Source organism: Lepisma saccharinum, chromosome 11 (genome assembly GCF_977018435.1).
Source record: "Lepisma saccharinum chromosome 11, izLepSacc3.1, whole genome shotgun sequence".
NCBI classification, from domain to species: Eukaryota; Metazoa; Arthropoda; class Insecta; order Zygentoma; family Lepismatidae; genus Lepisma; species Lepisma saccharinum.
Window position 1 is genome coordinate 71,366,877 of NC_139239.1, and position 18,219 is coordinate 71,385,095.

General features: G+C 37.3%; 1 protein-coding gene across 1 annotated transcript; it reads right to left on the reverse strand.

The window, feature by feature from the left end:
• Positions 1–2,962: 2,962 nt before the first annotated feature.
• Positions 2,963–16,828, reverse strand: LOC145995070 (uncharacterized). The gene is made up of 5 exons (XM_083131602.1): positions 16,805–16,828; positions 13,762–13,915; positions 6,453–6,733; positions 4,908–5,060; positions 2,963–3,263 (listed from the first exon to the last, which is right to left on the reverse strand). Exons 1-5 carry the CDS (start codon positions 16,826–16,828, stop codon positions 3,081–3,083), a joined length of 795 nt encoding a protein of 264 aa, XP_082987728.1. The 3' UTR covers positions 2,963–3,080.
• Positions 16,829–18,219: the final 1,391 nt, after the last annotated feature.

The following is an 18,219-nucleotide window of genomic DNA, read 5'->3' on the forward strand; positions in this document are numbered from 1 at the left end:
AATCAATATGTGTTATATTTAGTGCAGTTTATTGCTTTAGTTGCTTCCATAAAGCCATTTAATTTAAATTCGCTTTTTTAATAATGCATAAATATAAAAATATTCAGTATTTATTGAATTGTTGGCTCTTAAAATTAATAACATTAACAATTTTATCTTGCAGCAAGATTTTTATGAAGAGGATTTGTGGCGTTGAGGATACGAAGGGCGAACTCAACAAAAGTACATTTTGAGGAAAATGTGTTTCAAGTTGTGAGGCACGAGGCAAACTCAACAAAAAACTTTGTAAATCACGGAGGAAACTTTCCGATCTACTCTTACCAAGTTTTTGTGAAGTTCGCACTGTGCCTGACAACTTGAAACGAATTTCCCTTACGATGTACGTTTGTTGAGTTCGCCCTTCGTATCCGCAACGCCTCATTTATTTTTTTCGTAATGACATGCTCTATTATTCTTTGACGACTTCTACTACTTCATTGTAACATTTGCGTAGAGTACGAGGTGTATTAGCAGAGGATACTGTCATTTTGTAAATGGTTGAGTCTCAAAGTGAGAAATCAAGTTGAAATTGAAATATTGGTAGCTTCTTTTGGGACAAGTTCTGGAAAAGGCACATAAGTCACAAACTGATATGTCTGTTGCTTTCATCTAACATTTTTTTCCTTTAACTTTTTTGCTAGCATAAATGCTATGTAAATGCTTCCAAAAATCTTATAGCAGGTAGTACTTTACATGAAAGCATTTCATGGAACATTTCAATTAGCTGTTGAGCTTACATTGTATGATACATACAGCACGATAAGCACATCGAGTTACAACATATAAGGCGAGTGCACGTTGTTTACAATTGAAAAACTAAAATATTCTTCCATACGTTTACAGTAAACATTGTAAAGTATATATTTAATCAGCGCCATGCTTCTCTACCTAAAACCATTTAATACGAAGCGTAATTCCTCTCGGTTGAATAATTATCGTGTTTTAAAAATGTGAAGTGATACGTTGTTTACATCTCACGCGGCCGCCATTACAACTGCACTCGTGACCTAGAGGACGCTTCTGATTGGTTACGCTACGAAAAATGATTCGGACCGAGCCTATCCTTGAGAAATGCCATGAAATATGCCATAAGATTTTTCACTTTACACGGTAGCATTTTGGTCATGACACAAACGTTAAGGAAAAAGCTTTCGTCTAAAGCGGCAGTAAATTACACTGAATCAATCAGAGGCGTTTACTGAGCATGCGCATGCGCTCAGCAGACACATCTGAAATCAATTAAAGAAAAATGTTGTAAGTATAATTTTATGTTGGCGTGTGTAAAGATTCTAAACAGGGATGGTTCAACATGCATATCATGTTTGTAATGTTTGCTATTATGATATTAAACATTAAAAAACGGCAAAATTTGCATTTTTACCGAACAGCCTGCAATTGCTGTAAGAAATTGTCTATCATTCCTTGTTGAATTGAACTTCTCATTTCGTAAAGCGTATTATAAACAGAGATATCCAGCCTCCGCAGGCCGGGCCTCATGAGCCCTGGCTTAAGCCTCAGCCTCGGCCTCCTGGACCATTGCGAAACTGAGGCTGAGTGCGGCCGAGGCCGAGTTGGAGTTCGGAGGCTGAGGCCGTGTAAGGCCGAGATGGACTCCGGAGGCTGAGGCCGTGTGAGGCCGACCTTGAGCTTGGAGGCTGACGCCGAGTCCGAGTTTTAGCTCGGAGCCTGAGGCCGAGGTCGAGCTGGAGTTCGGCGGCTGAGGCCGTGTGAGGATGGAGGCTGGGCCTCGCAAGCATAACAAATGAACAGCTCTCCATACACGATAGCAGATTGGATCTGGAATTATTATGAAATTCGGACTTTGTGAAACTGTCTTTGTCCTTCAGAAAGGAAGACCGCCTTCTACCAGTTGTTGATATGATCCATGCCAGAGGTGATTTTTGGCCTCGAGGGTAGGTTTCATTCCTTCATTTGGCATCTCGATTGGCCCTCTGTTGCGTAGGGTGCAGTCTGTTCCTTTTTTTCTGTTTTACTTTTGTCAGATGTTGTCGAGGGTATTCTGGATAGAAAGTCCGTAAACCTATAAACCACATCCAGAAATTGTACAGTCGTTTTCGCGTGCCTCCTGAGAAGGAAAGTATACTCCTGTTCACCACCCCTGTTAGGAAACGCGAGGACAGCAGACTGACTATACCTGAGGTGCTTATGTTCTGAAAAAAGTAAAAATATAGACATGTTCCATACCTAGTAAAATTCTATGTTAAATCTAACATGATTATTAATATTGTGTAATCATTAGCCCCTTCTATTAACACACACACACAGGATTTCCCATGAACTGTTGAAGAAATTGGCCAACTTTTTGCCAGTTCAGACTAGAGATGTCCAACCTTCGGAAGCCGTGCCTCATGAGGCTGTGTGAGGCCGGAGGCTGAGGCCCTGTGAGGCCGGAGGCCAAGATGGAGTTTGGAGGCTGAGGTCGTGTGAGGCGGGAGGCCGACCTCTAGCTTGGAGGTTGAGGCCGACTCAACTCGGAGGCCAGGCCTCGCGAGGCCGAAGTCAAATGGCCATCTCTGAATGAATGCCATCTGATATTTACGTGCATACAACAGGAAATGCAACAGTGGAGTTTTGCGGACTTGAGATCCAAATTTGCATTGCTACAAAAGAAAAAAAAACCTTAGCCCTAATTTATGCTAATTACGCTTTACCTATAATCTTATTGTTGCATCAAGGTTACTTCATATTGAAGAACATTCAGAATGTTTATTATAGTTTTATTTATTACAAAACAAAAACAAAACATACAAAAAGTAATGACAACAATGAAAATAATTCTCCAATATTTAACTTATTAGTACACCAAACTTAATAGACTGTAAAGCAACTCTAACAATGTGTAAATAGAAACCATAAAGAGCTGAAATTTTTGTATAAGACATCCTATGGATCATAAGTAAAGAGGACGTCAACAAACAGATTGCTTTGGTAATATATCTTGACTTACTTGACAAAACGTCAACAACAGTATTAAAATACAATTTACAGTATTGTATATATTTCGGGAGGGATGAAACGCCTCAGCCATGGTGGCTGTGCCCATGACTTTGGTGACCTTCGTGTCCACCTTTCTTCCCATAATCAGAGTGGTGGCCATGGTACGCCTTGTGGCCATGGTGTCCCTTGTGGCCCTTATGCTCATCGTAGTATTTCCCATGGCCATAGTGTCCCTTCTTTCCATAATGGTCGTCGTGGTGCCCGGACTGTAATAAAAAAAACAAAAGTTCTGATTATCACCTGTTATTTTAGCCATTTTAGGTATTTTTAGGCTCAGACTATAATACAAAATAAAATTTCTGATCATCGTCTGTTATTTGTTGTCTTGTAGGTATTTAGTGATTCAGACTATAATACAAAATATAAATTCTTATTGTCGTCCGTTATTTGTAGATATTCTCAAGGCTGACTATAATACAAAACAAAAATTCTGATTGTCGTCTGTTATTTGTAGGTATTCAGTGGCTCAGACTATAATACAAACTATAAATTCTGATTAACGCCTGTTATTTGTAGGTATTAAAGGCTCAGACTACAATACAAAATAAACATTCTGATTAGAGTATGTTTTTGTAGGTATTAAGTGGCTCAGACTATAATAGAAAATTCTGATTATCATGGCAAAAAAAAAAATAATAGACAAATATTCTTTTTAGGAATACTTGCGGGTGCACATCCATAACTTAATCCATAACTGCTACTGCTTTGCAACTCGATTTTGGTTTTAAATTATCCACGACATTCATTTATAAATATTGCAATGAGCATCCTTTACATTGAAGTCATAATATAGGCCTACTTCTGGACAGACAATAATTTCTTCAAAGCAGAATTTTTTAGCAGTTGTGAATTGGAAAGGAGTAGGGGTAATAAGTATTTGCAGAATAGAGACTTCTAATCTCGTATCTGATGACGTCGGATTTGCTAGTTGATGAAATATGAATATCGCATATCAATGTGTAACAGCTTAAGAACATACAATCGATACGATTAACCTTGTTCCTTTAAGTACAATAAAACCAAGTTAAGTATTATGTAATCAACTCGTTAAGGACCAAATGTCAAATCGCCTGTCTTATACAATTATGTACACAAGTTTATTTAACAATAAATACCGATAGATTTGTATCTCATGACATTTCGAAAATAACGCAATGGGTATTTTTTATGTAAAGAAACAGATAAAGTAATCGAATAATATCAAGATGGATATGCATAAGATTACATTCATTTCTTTCAAGAAAAAACTCTAGTTTCAAATCTATTTGAAAAAAATAATTTTTCTAATTTCAGAATTTGGAGGCGATGGAAATGTTCAGATAATCCCATTAAAACGCCCTTACTAGAAAACAAGAATTGAAAGCTTTTGTATGAGTAGGTAAGTACGATCAAACAAGAAAGTGTGATATAGTGTATATCGTACGCTGTTTCTATGTTACACGTCTATTCCTTTCTCAGTAGACAAAAACTGTCATGTGGTATATTCCTTTTTCAGTAGAGAAAAAACTGTCATTTAGATGGATGTTATCGAGAATTGAAAAATTGTAATTTTAAAACATATATGTATCTGAGAAAATTGTCTAAAGATTTCACTTATCATATCAAAATTTGGTAACTTCCGATAGTTATTTGTATTACTGCATCTCCTAAAATAACTTTAGATTGCTTTCGATAAAATAATATTAGATTAATGCATGCAGAAATTTGTTACATCTGGATTCATTCATGTAAGAAGAAAATATTTTTGTGTCAATCGTCATTCATATGATCCCTCAAGTTATGGGTCTCCATAATTTTACCATTGGTCAACACATCTTAAGTCATACTCAAGAAAGTTTGTGTCCACTTACCTTATGATGTCCCCCTTTGTGGTGACCTCCTTTGTGACCCTTGTGTTCCTTGTGGTAATCACCATACTTCTTATGGTAGCCATCATCGTGGTGGCTGTCGTAGAAGTGGTGGGTTTTGTGGTACTCGTCCTTGTGGTAAGTGTTCTTATAACCCTGGATGAAGGAAATAGAAAGAAGTTAGCAATTTTACGTTTCCCTGTAGCATAAGTAGTTAATGATAATGATTGGTTAATATGTGTATGTATACATTACATGAAAAAACTTATTTTTAGCCTCTTTTTGTAAGGATTTTTATAAAAATATGTGTGTATGTTATTTGGATGAGAACGAGACATGTGTTTGCAACTCGAAGCATGATCGAAAACGAGACATGCTTCTTCATTCACGACAACACACCGTTCCTTGTTTCGTCTCGATACTATACCAACTAAAAAGATCTTATGGTCATGCTGAAGTAAATTCACGGAATAGTTTGTATCTTGAGTGCTGTATGGAGCACGATATCGCTGTGATTTGTGTAGTGAATACCGTCAAATACACTCTAGTAATGATGGACACGAATTACATACTGTTTTGATTGGAACCCTTAGGACTGAAGATGTAGACATTAGGCATTTTTCGAACCAAGGAGTGTTTTAGTGTTCGATTAACTCCTTCAACCCCACAAATATTGGTGAACTTTGCAGGGAAAGAAGGCATGACAACAAGGAGCAAAATGGAAGAAGCACCCTAGTAATGAAGAAAGAGTAAGATATCAACAATGCTCCAAATCAATTAGTCGTTGTTCAACGAGACTCACTCAATTGTGTCTTAGGTACAGACAGTTGACATCTTTGTAACTGATACGCATACAGTGTACAGTATAAAAAGGATTTTCAACTAATTATAATAGTTTACACTGAAGATACACATTCGTTAGTTAGGAGTTAACATATTCTGATTTTGAAAATTAGTTATTTAACATTGTATTGCTGTTTTGTGTCAAGAATTTTTGCAATTATTGTTTGTCTTGCATACATTTTAAAATGTAAAGTTTCTCAATTGGTGAACCCATGGTGCAATAGCAAATACTGTTTCTCAGATCAGTTGTAATTGTTATGCATGTCTTTGTCTACTGTCCCAACAACTACATCCTTGCATCAAACGAATAAGATTAGTCTGTAATAGACATTTAAATGAGTGAAATCAAAGGAACATTATAACTATCAACTTACCTCAAGTTTCTTTTGAATTTTTCTGTAACTTTCACCTTGGTCCCTACAACCTTCTTGCTAAGTATGCTTGTAAATACTTAAAAACATTCATATCTCGATGCTTTAAGTTTGTAAACTTAGTAGAATATTTTCCATAGTAACCATAAAACAATTAAATATTGTCTGTTGCAAGATTCAGAGCGCAAATTGAGATCAAACACCGTGGCAATAAAGTGTTTTGAACAATGAACGAATCTAAATTCATCTGACGACATAATAATACATACAGAAGCAGTTTTCATAAACGTTAAGGGGGAATTCATCGACTCAATTAAGACAATTTTAAATGTACCTTTGTACTGTGTCCTTTCTTGTGGTGCCCATCGTGCCCATATTTACTCCCATGTTGCCCTTTGTGGCCCTCGTGGTGCCCTCCATAATGGCCGCCTTCGTCGTGATATCCTTTCTTGTGTCCTCCGTGATCTCCGTAATGTCCATGGTGATCCTCGTGGCCATGTTTTCCATGTTTGTGCTTGTGGTACCCATGATCCGCATGGTGTCCGTGATCTCCTTTGTGGCCATGGCTGCTATGGTGAGCATCGCCATAATGCTTGTGGTGCCCATGATGCCAGCCTGGGAAAAAAAATTAAAGTGGATATGAAACTTGTCTGATGGAAATATATTTGTAACAGTGCTAATGACAGGATTTCTTAGCTGCAGAAAGACAGCTATAGGCTAAGAATAGTGTGGCGCATAGCTATCAACAAAATAGTTCTGCCAACAGAAACCTTCATAATATAATTGCATTGCGGATAATTATTGGCTCGCCCTCGTACACGAACGCTTATAGAAGTATTACTACTCCTTGGCGTCAACTAGGAGCGTTAATAGGCTGGACAAGGCACATGGACATGAGAAGGAAATTTAAAGAACTGACTGTCACAAAAAATTCCAAAACATTGTTTTGATTAGTGAAAAATGGGAGTCGATACACTAGTAAACTTTATTTTTACAACTATTACTTAGAACTCAGTTCTCTTTTTTCTTATACCCACGACAGAATTAAAAATGTGCTCCTAATCCAAAACTGTACTTCATCTCCCCCTTAAAAAAAGCAGTAATTCTTAAATGTTAATGATTATTGGATTTTGTATCTGCCACACTGAATTCTCAACATTCATTTGGTTGTAAAGTCGTGAGGAGACATCAAACATCTTGATTCAATAATGTCTACTACGACTTCGATTTTATTGTGCTCTCCAATCCCCAGTGTTCTACACCCACAGATCCTTGACCAAGGCTGCCACATACCCGGCAGTGAGGGTCACGAAGAAGAAGATTCAATAATGTAAGTTGAGCGTTAAAATCGTTATAATTGTGAATCCTCGTAATGTTTATGATACCAATACAAACAAATGTGTGCGAATGTTAGTGGTAAGTTCGTCTGTTTACATACACGATACTAATCTTGGTGAGAAGGTTAAATACCTTCAAATTACGCAATTTCCTTAGCAGATAAGCCAGTTGTTTGCAAGACAGTATCAATAGCAACATCTAACAAAGACTTTACTTTAGCCTGTTTGTGTGTAAGAAAAGGAACACTGCAAAACTTTTTCCATTTTGTATTTCTTTCAAACTTTAAGAGGCAGGTCAGAATCTGTAATGTGTTAAGTGATCCGTTGTTCCGTTTTCAGTGCAAGAATAGGCTAACAAATGTTCTAACTCAAAGTACACCATGCTATTATTTCTAAGTTGCCTTGCGCTTGGCAAATAACGTCTGAAGTTATGAATAATCGATGGCGATCAATGCAAGTAAATACCACCATCTGGGCAGGCTTCATTTCTTTCCTCACAAGTCCTGTACGTACGCGTGTGTGGCAGGTAAAACTATAATGTTATTTGCACAAGCTACCACTCGACATAAATTACGTGGTGTGTTATATCATTTCTTACGAGCTCTTAATGTATTCCCTGGCGTGAATCAATACTCAATACGATCATTATGAGAACGTGTTGAAGGGCATTGTAGAATGGACAGTGCTTTTTTTTCGGTACTCTTCAAGTTTGTTTGACACGAACTACTCTAAATATTGTGGTATGTTCATAAATTATCTCCTTTAGCTGATTGACACTTTGAACCGATACCGACACTCTCACCCAGTGGCGGCGATTAGGAGGGGGCAGTTGCCCCCAATTTTTCACCACTTGTGCCCCCGCACTATGTTAAACCTTATCTACAAAGAGAAATATACTGTCTTTGCCCCCCCCCCCCCGTTTTGGCACCTTGCTCCCCCGGTTTTGGAACCCAATCGCCGCCACTGCTCTCACCGATTCCAACCAATAGACTACCGATACCAATGTTTCCAAGTTATAATTATTATTAAAGTTGTTAATAATATAGATTAATATTAACGCGTAAGAACTCTAATTATATAGGGGAAGGAAGGGTAAAGTGGCCACTCTAAGGTTTGATGAATTCTTATCATACCTTTTTAATCAGCAAAGTTATAGAAACATAGACCAATAGTAAGTATAATAACTATACTTCCAATTTATATTTTATTATTTTTAATTCTTGTTGTTTAGAAATGTACACGTTACTTTTTTTTAAAAAAAAGTACGAAGTGGCCACTTTGCCCGCCAATGTTGGGTAAAGTGGCCAGCCTCTTCCCATTTTACCTGCATAGGTAAATAAACAAATCACATTGATTCAGAGTGTGTATTTAATCAACACAGCTGAAGTAATACAAATTAAGAATAAGTATTATGTTTTTTAAGTTTTTTCTTAAGTATTAAATCTTTACAAGATAAAGTAAATAGTAATTTGTAATCAATAGTCTATCAATAAAGGATTAGGCGTAGGCCTATTTGCAAAATTCGCACTCAAACTCGTCATCTTTTTCGTCACAACCGGCGCACTCTTCATGTGTCCACTTCTTACATTTTAAACATCTAATCCATCCTTCATTGCCTTTCGAGTCTGTCTGTTTCGTGCCCGGAATGGCGCCATTACAAAAACTGTGGTCTAACGTCTAACCTACATGACACCGTTTTCAAAACACACATCATTTAAAAGGTTATTTCACGCTCATCAAACAGCACAAGAGCATATAATTATAACACTTACTGTTATTTAGCTATAATCAACAATTTGTACCACTTAGCCAAAATCAGACTTGCGAAAAAACAATAAAACGAGTTCACATCTACAAAAGTGCAACCTCCTGCTTCAAAGTCACAGACAACACTGACAGCATCCGTGGCGACTGTTTCGCCCGGCTCCCGCGTGGCGGAAGCGCTATACAGCGAAGAAAACTCACATGGCCACTTTGTTCGCACTGGCCACTTTACCCTTCCTTCCCCTACATCAACTTACCAAGACTTTTGTTTTAAGGTATTTAAAATTTAAATGATAATATTAAATTACATGTTATATTATCACAAAACTGAAGAAAATTTAAAAGTAACTGTGAATTTTGCATAATTTCCAGGATAATTATACTCCGTGAAAGTGTGGCACGGTATTTTAGCGGACTCCGTGAAAGACCGAAATATCGGACAAGTATCGGCAGGTGTCGGTAAATAAAATCCAACCGATACTTTCCGATACCGATACCACTGTGGTATCGGTTCAGCCCTACTAGTTACACACACACACACGTATTTACACGCTCAAAAAAGGTGCGGGTAAGACGCACCTTTGCTTGTCTCCAGAAAACAAGCACTAATTCAAGATTTAATACAAAATCAAATTGCTCCAGTAAAATGAACGTCTGAGAATATTGGAAAGTGTATAGCTTAAAACTGATCTTACGATAATTGACTTCTTATCAAGATTAAAAGCAATGAAACGACAATTTAGAAATTATTTGCTAATTCTCTGCTATACCGCGGCACATTCACATGATTAGTTGGTTTGATTTACTGTTGCGTGATTTGAACCTGCAACTTACAGACTTGCCTAGGGTGGGGCAACTGGGGCACTATTCCCTGAAAGTTAAGTCCCAATACGCGCAGATCGCTGCGGAGCACTTCCTATTACGTCATCCTCCCCACCACTCTTCTACGTACTGATCTGGCCTTGAGAGTATCAGTGGTGCCAACTCAGCAAAATTAAGCTAAAACAAATATGATAAACGATTTTACATTGACGGTACCGGCTCACGTATTATATCAGTTTATCAGTGGTTCATTTGATTTAATCCGGTCTTTGAAAATGCGTGCGGTGCGCGGATCTTAAACTGTAGTATTACGCACGCGCGTTAAGGTTTATAACGAAGAGAAACTACAGGGCGAATGACTTCATTTTCTGAGTGCGACATCGAGCAGTGGCCTTTTTTTTTTTTTAAGCCGAGTGGGGTGGGGTTTATTTTGTTTATCGTAGAACAATCACTAGGAGAAGTCAATCTTATAACACGCTTGCCTGTGTTCTTTTTTAAAGCATTGAAATGTTCTTGCTCTTTACTCTTGGCTGCATATTTTTGAAATGCAAAAATCAAATCATGCCGGGTCCAACGAAATCCACAATCTGCTCTGTAAAGCACCTTAGAGGTCAGGCCAGAGAAATTGTTTACAATATTACAACATATTTGCGAAATCAGAAGGAGTTACTTAAACTTAAGTATAATGTATTGATTTGTTGTTTTAAATCCACTTTATGCACAGTAAGGCTAATCGGGACTGGACTTACAGTTTAAAGGGGGATCCGAACCACTATGTGCCTCCACCGGGAATCGAACCCTTGACCCCTTGCTTACAAGGCGACGACGCTACCACTGCGCCATCGGGGAGGCCAAGTTTTAAAAGAAGGAAAAGAGTCGTTGGCGAAAGGTGAGCTGAATTTCTGTACTCCGACAGGTAGAAAACAGCCCAGGAAAAAGCGAATACAAATTTCGTTGAAAATCCTCAGACCATTCCGCTTCCTCCAGGTTGCAACACTGCGAACCAACGTCGCCGCGGAGAATGAAGTGAGGAAATGTGGTGTGAGCTGCGCAACAGCTATTTGCAGTGTCTTGTTTTTAAACTTGTCAAGTTATAGTCCGAGGCCCCGCGTCAGATTAAAAATAATGATTGTTTCTGTACGGTTTATTGCTTCCCATTAAGCAATTAATTCAATTTTTCCTGACTTCGTGGATTGTTTTGACATTACTTTAAAATACCCAAAAGTTCTGAAATCATTCTAAACAAAGTACTATATAAAAATCATTTTCAAATATCGCAATCAAAATTAGTTAATATGTACGATTCAGTTTAATTATAGAATGAAATCATAAAGTGAAAACATTATTTTATATGAGACAATGTAAACTCACTACAGCGTTAAAATTCAATGAAAAATATACAAAGAGAATTAATGTAGATGAACAGTTTTGTGGCACATCGGAAATGAAAAGAAACAATAATTTTGAAACTTTTGTTAGCCTCCCATAATTCTTGGCTCTAACCTTTAACGTGTTCTCTTTATTGCTCTTTGGCAATAATACGAAATGTATAAATTAATTGTTTATTAATTGTAATAATCCTTATATTCTGATTATGTAGGGCACCTACATGAGACTAAGAGACAAAAATATCTGACATTTTCGAACCTCTGAAAAATGTTGGTTAGGTTCATTTTACATGTTTCAGGCCAGCCCTGTTAACCACTGCGTATTGTCCTTTCACTTAGAGACAAATACTTAAACTTTGAATCCATATGATGTATTGATTCAGAAACAGCACGAAGCTCCAGAATGGATATTTCTGGCATATCTTCGCAACATTGGGCTACAGAAACGATCGGACACGATTTTGTGAGGACTGTGCCGAATTACACAAGAAGAATCGATGGTCGAACCTCATCTAGTTTTCAAATAGTCCTATGCCTAATTTTCCGACATCAAAGGATACCGATAAATGTTGGTTGCAACAATGTAGAGTAAATAAAGCATGCAGAACACAGGCACGCAAGCGCTCGCACGAAAGCTTGAACACGGAATAGTGTCCGGGGCCCTCTCCGATTGCTTGGTGATATTATCGTCGCCTTGTAATCAAATGGTCTCATGTTCGGTACCCGGTGGAGGCTCATATTGGGTGGAACCTGATTAGCCTATGTGTGCGTAAAGTGGACTTAGAGACAGAAGAAATAAATGTTACTAGACCTAGCAACCATGAATACGAGTCGCTTGGTTGTATGTATACTCCGTTGAATAAAAATCTGTATGAAATCTGTTTCGCAATGTGCTGTGACAATGATAATGGGTTTTAAAACTGATGCAAAGCTCTTAAAGAAAAAGACCAATATTGTATTTGTAGGACTACCCAATACCAAGAAAAGTTCTTTCACAAAATTGATAACAACTGTTTTTTGACCAATTTTGAAAATCTGAAAATGAAACATTGTGTTTAAAACCTTTCTGCCTTCACCGTATTAAAAATTTCATCACGATTGGACCATCCGTTTTTTATTTAGAGAATTTCAAAGAGAGTGATCTTTTGCAAAAAAAAACGGCACTATTTTTGTTCTCACGACGATAAAAAGTAGAAGGCATAGTCGGAGGAAAAAATTTAGGGGTCTATGCCACTTTGACAAGAAATGGAAATAAATTGAGTTTTCTAAAGCATTGCGTTGAGTTATAATTTGTATAACAAAGGGTAATTTTTTTCTGAACATATTGTTAGGTAAATTATTCAAATGGAAAAATATGAATTTCAATATAAATACCATTTATTATGAACATGTGTGGTATATTGTTGTAGTATACCCATGTGGAAAAATCAATCTAATTAGCACATCAAATAAAAAAGTGCTCCCCTGTGCATAGCACCATGCCATGAAGGCGTATAGGGGGTGTGGGGGTAACGCCCCACACTTTCTTGAACCGGTCGTGAGTGGGGGTGATGTGATCAGCATCATGCCCCTGACCACCTTTACCCCCCAGGGTTTCCCCCAGGTACCCATTAGCACATCAAATACTTTGAACAAGGCTTAAATACTTTTGCCTGAGTGTAAATCATGTTCACAGGGTTACATATGATCTACATAAAGACAACTTCATATGTCTTCTGGAGGATCTTTACTGTCCATTGTTTCTGTGGATTTTAGTTTTTGGTAAACACCATGAAGAACTGGAGGAATATAAGGCATTATTGCTATGAGATCTTTTAACTTCAGGGCAGATATTAAATCTGCAATATTATTACTGCAACACAACCTCTGCCACTCCTATTGCAGACACCATCAGTAAGTGGCATAGCTCCTTCTCTCACTCAAAATGCTGATGAGGACGTATTCAAGAACTCAGAAAATCTGCTGCAGAACAAGCGGGAGCTATGCCACATGGTTGTAGTTCACATGATAGATGACTGATGGTAGACTGAAAATGGCAAAAAACAAAATTTTCAAGATTTGTGGCATAGCTCCCTCTCTCACTAGACCCCTCAATTGTTATTACAGATTAACGAAGAATTGAATATGCTAAATTTTGATGTAACTAGATTTTATGTATGTCTACTGGTTAATTTTTAATTGGAGTCCAAACTTGGGTATCCATAATTTTTAATCCAACAGTAAATTTATTGTTTATGGTTATCGAAAGCGTGTTGTGTTAATTGAAACAAATAAGTTTTTTTCCTCCGTACATACACTAAGAAATAATTTTCTTGTAAAAAAGAGTAACTACCAGTTTCTGATGCTTCCAAGTCTATAAGCTCGTGCCTGGACTCTGACGTCACCAGATCGTGTATCTCTCTGCTCCTGCCGGGCTTCGAAGGTGCTACATCTCTAGGTATTGGATCAGTCTTTACGAAAGCAACAATCGCAGCCAACAGGGAAACCTGCAACAATCAACCAAATGACTTACAACAATATCAAATTTATGTGCTTGTGACGGTTAAATGCCAATAGAATTTAGAATTATTCTTACCCATGATAAAAGCTGAGGCTATATTGTATCACCACAGATATTATTAGCTATATCATGTATTATCTGCGTATGCTAACATCTAAATTACTCCACATATTTTTAGTCCTTTAATTTCTGCCACCCATAGGCGCCGACTCCATGGGGCTTGGGGGGGCTCGAGCCCCCCCCCAATGTTATCGATGTGGGGGCAGAGCCCCCCAAATAATTTTGCTTAAGAGAATCTAATGTATTATTTTATTTCTCTTGTAAAGTTTACTCTGAATTGTGCCACATGAACTTAACTTTAAATACACATTTGAAATGTTCAAGACCATCAACTTTGGGGGGGCTATGACCAGAGCCAGCAAAACACATGACTTATTACTATATACTAAGTATATAATTATGAGTATTGTTAACATTTTTACTAAAAAGAGTTTCAAAAGGCGATGTGCATGAACTGGGGGAGTGGATGGGACGTTCGGGCTAGACATGGCTCTCACATGACATTCAGAACGAGATCATTGAAATATTAGGGAGATCTGTTTTGCGCTCCGTGGTAGCAGATATTAAAAGTCGGGAATATTTTGCTATTATGGTTGACGAAACTTGTGACATATCCATCCGTGAATAATTGACATTTTGCATTCGAACTGTAAATGACAATTTTAATATTTTTGAAGAATTCATGGGCTTTTACGAGATTCCGAACACTGAGGCCAAAACTTAAAAAAGGGAAGGAGTGAGTCATTCATTAATTTATTTCAGTGATCAGAGCCCCCCCCCCCAATAATTTTAACAAGTCGGCGCCCCTGCTGCCACCTTAATAACTGCATGTTCTATAGCTATATTACAATATTAATAAGTAATTTTGGTATTCGAAACTCAATTAATAAATAATCACTGTTCAACAAATTTGACCGAAAGTTTGTAAATGCCTTTAATTTAGGTTTCTTTGCATTCATTTGAAGATAATTAGGTGAAATGTGAACATACGCGTAAATGGAAATCATTAGTTCTAGTTTCATAAATAGGGGCTCATAATAATAATAATATCAATATATGAATTTCATTACATACCAGTATATTCCAAAAAGAATTTAGGACAATAATTCATAGAAACAAGTAAGAACCATCATTATTTAGAAATATCCAGTTAATGTTTATAAAAAAATATTAAAAAACACATTTATTTTTTTATTCCGGGAGCCTCCACATGGTGAAGAAAAAAGTGACTTCTTTCTATTTACACCAGTTGGTTGAATTACATTTTCATCACCTTTGTAATTGTGTTAAGGGGAGAAGGGTCAGTGGCCAGTATGCTCTTTCCAAATTATGGTCACTGCAAAGGGCATTGAATGTCCTTTCGCACTAATCTAATTTCTTTGATGGTATCTACAAAGAACATGCAGTGCCTAGGTTTCATCTTGGACCCTGATTAGGAATAGTAGTTTCTTTAATGAATTTTATTTTGTGTTGTTTTGTGAAGAAAAATGCACTTACTCACAAAAGTAGCACTGATGACACAACACACAACCTCACGGCATTTTTATCTATTCAGACAATTATTGGACCAACTCAAACTCTCCCTTCTCCACAAATGTAACCGCTATATCCACATTTAAACTCACTGAAAATTGCACAGGAGACCGTACACAAAAGGGAAAAGAACAATTAGGGTTAGGAATCGAGAAAACTAAGTGAATGAAATTCCGTACAGTGTTGCCAACCTAAAGTAAGAGTTTCCTATCAAACTGATAAGAATTGACTACTTTCATTTAATTTACGTTTTTACTGTTGAACAGTGTAATTTATCTGTTTTAAGAGCACTCCGTGTTTTTGTGTGTGTGTGTTTTTTTTAAGTCAGTAAGTAAGAGATGAACACTAAAATTAAATTCTTACACTTTTCAAGCGTCTGCCTAAAATAAAATATTTGATCAATAGTCGATCTATTATGGGTTCTGCTAACTCACCTAACTTTAACTTCACCCATATTTTCAACCTTTGTAATTGAAAGACAAAAAGGTATGTATACAACAATAAATAAACTATGCCCATCATTTAAAAACGGTCTGGGGCTTCTAACAAAAAAAAATCGTGCATTTCGATACATTACTTATCAGAATGGAATTATTTGAATTGGTTTATCGTAAAGTCGTAACGGGGAAATTTTTTTGGCATTCAGTCTTTCTTAATTTCTTCACGTTTCTATCTTCTATATATTTTTACATATATAAAAATGGATGTATCTGTGTGTGTGGGTGTGTATATTTGTTTGTTCCGGCATAACTCTCGAACGCCTGGAGCAATTCCAACCAAACTTGGTACACGTATCACTTGCAACCTGGAAATAAATACTGGTGGGGTAAGACACCCCTGGCACCCCTAGAGGTGGGGTGGGAAGGGGTGACGTAAAAATAATCGAGAACCACCGATATTTAATTCCGCACAGACATTCGTGACTCTATGCTATCCGCACAACGATAGTGTTTCTCGGGTTGTCTAACATTCAGGCTGTGTTGCGAATGGAATCCATAATTTTCGTGACACTCCCAATGCGGTTCAACTCCAAGTTCATCACCTATCGGCACGGGGGGTGAGAGGGGGTGAAGAATAAAATGCCACAAATGACCTAGATTGTGTTGGATCCATAGTTTTCGGAGTCGCTAAGCTAATTGATGACATTCACGATCACATTTAAAATTAGTTACATTTTACACTATAGTTTAAATTCATTATTTTCCTGTCTAATACAAGATTGGGATAAATAAATACCCGGGCAATGCCGGCTAATCAGCTAGTATTATATAAAGAGCCTTACCCGCAACAAGCACAGGGATCCCATATTGCTGAATGCCGAGCCAGCGGTTGCTAAGACACTTCAGAATCACCACAAAAGATACTACCAAGTCGTTTCGACTTTCTCCGTTAAGTTCTTTTATATACGCGTTCGCAGAGCATGACGGCCATTTTGCTGCCTTTCTCCGGACCCTCCTTGGTCAAAAGTTCCTCCCTCCTTTCCAGAAGATATTGCCCCCTCCTCTCTTTCTTACTTGAACCAAATTCGTTTCTTTTTCTCCCGCTAATTTTTTCTCGCCATTTTCTTACCTCTGGTTTTCGTGCAGGAAGAAGAACAAGACGCTACTGTTACCGGAAACGATTCGTGCAACTAGAGACATCTCCAGTTTGAGTACAGGATGTTTTCTGTAATGTGCTTGGCTAACTTGTTACCTCAAATCCCCCTCCTCTCTACCAGTGAAAGTGTTAGGTTTTTTTTTTTCACTTCTACCATCGGGTCTGTTGTGGTGTGAACTATTTTCCCTCCATATTGGTTTCCATACCGGAACGGATAAGAGGACATTTTCGCTTTCACCCGCAAGAACTGTAATTGATTCTAATGTGTGGTAGGTGCCTGTAGTAAAAATCTGTGCTAAGGATATATGCTAACAACACCAAATCTGATATGCCTAACCTACTCACGTATGTATCTAATACCAGAAATAAACACGCGAATAAGTTAGGCAGGTTGGTGCTGTTAGCGTAGCTTGTACAGCAGGGAATAGATACATGACGTCATAAATTTACTAATTATTTCTCTTGTAGTCTACGGTTGTTACAAGCATAAAAACACAGTTTTTTGTTGTGACGTTTCAGGAGAAAATATGCTCCCTTCATCAGACATTTATTTGTAGTTTGATTAAGGATACAGTTATATCAAGGGTTACAAATCTTTAAAAAAGAATCAGTTATACAACGGATCTTGTGAATGTTAACGTTGTTGGAATGTAGCAAATTATCTGTGAAACAAACAGTCTGTTTTATTATTATTTAAGATGAACATTTTTTATCAAATTCTATAAAAATTAAAAATCCCAAATATCTTCAAAATCATCATCCCTTTTTCAGATATTCTTGATGTTTTCAGTTACATTAAATTTTAAAGGTGGTGGCCTACTGCACCTGTGAAAAAGAAAACTCCATAGTGAGCTATGTTACCATTTTCATTACTTAATTTATTCGAGTGTTCCTTAGCAATGAACGAGCTTCCCTGGCATTCAAATCTATGTTTCCCCTCACTCTCTTCAAAACCCTTCTTTTTCTGATGAAGGGAGCGTGTGTTCTTCTGAAACGTCACAACAACAACAAAAACTGTATGTTTATGCTTGAACAACCGTAGACTAGAAGGGAAATAATTCTACAATGCAAGCAATGCGTACATGCAAGAAAAATCATAAC

What these genes read in the sequence shown, in the direction of transcription:
- LOC145995070 (XM_083131602.1), bottom strand. Translation starts at nt 16,828, where the DNA reads ATGGGATCCCTGTGCTTGTTGCGG. An exon ending in CTTGGAAGCATCAGAAACTG is followed by an intron (nt 6,734 to 13,761) that starts GTAGTTACTCTT and finishes TTTTTTTCCCAG; the next exon opens with GCTGGCATCATGGGCACCAC. An exon ending in ACAAAGGGGGACATCATAAG is followed by an intron (nt 3,264 to 4,907) that starts GTAAGTGGACAC and finishes TTTTTATTACAG; the next exon opens with TCCGGGCACCACGACGACCA.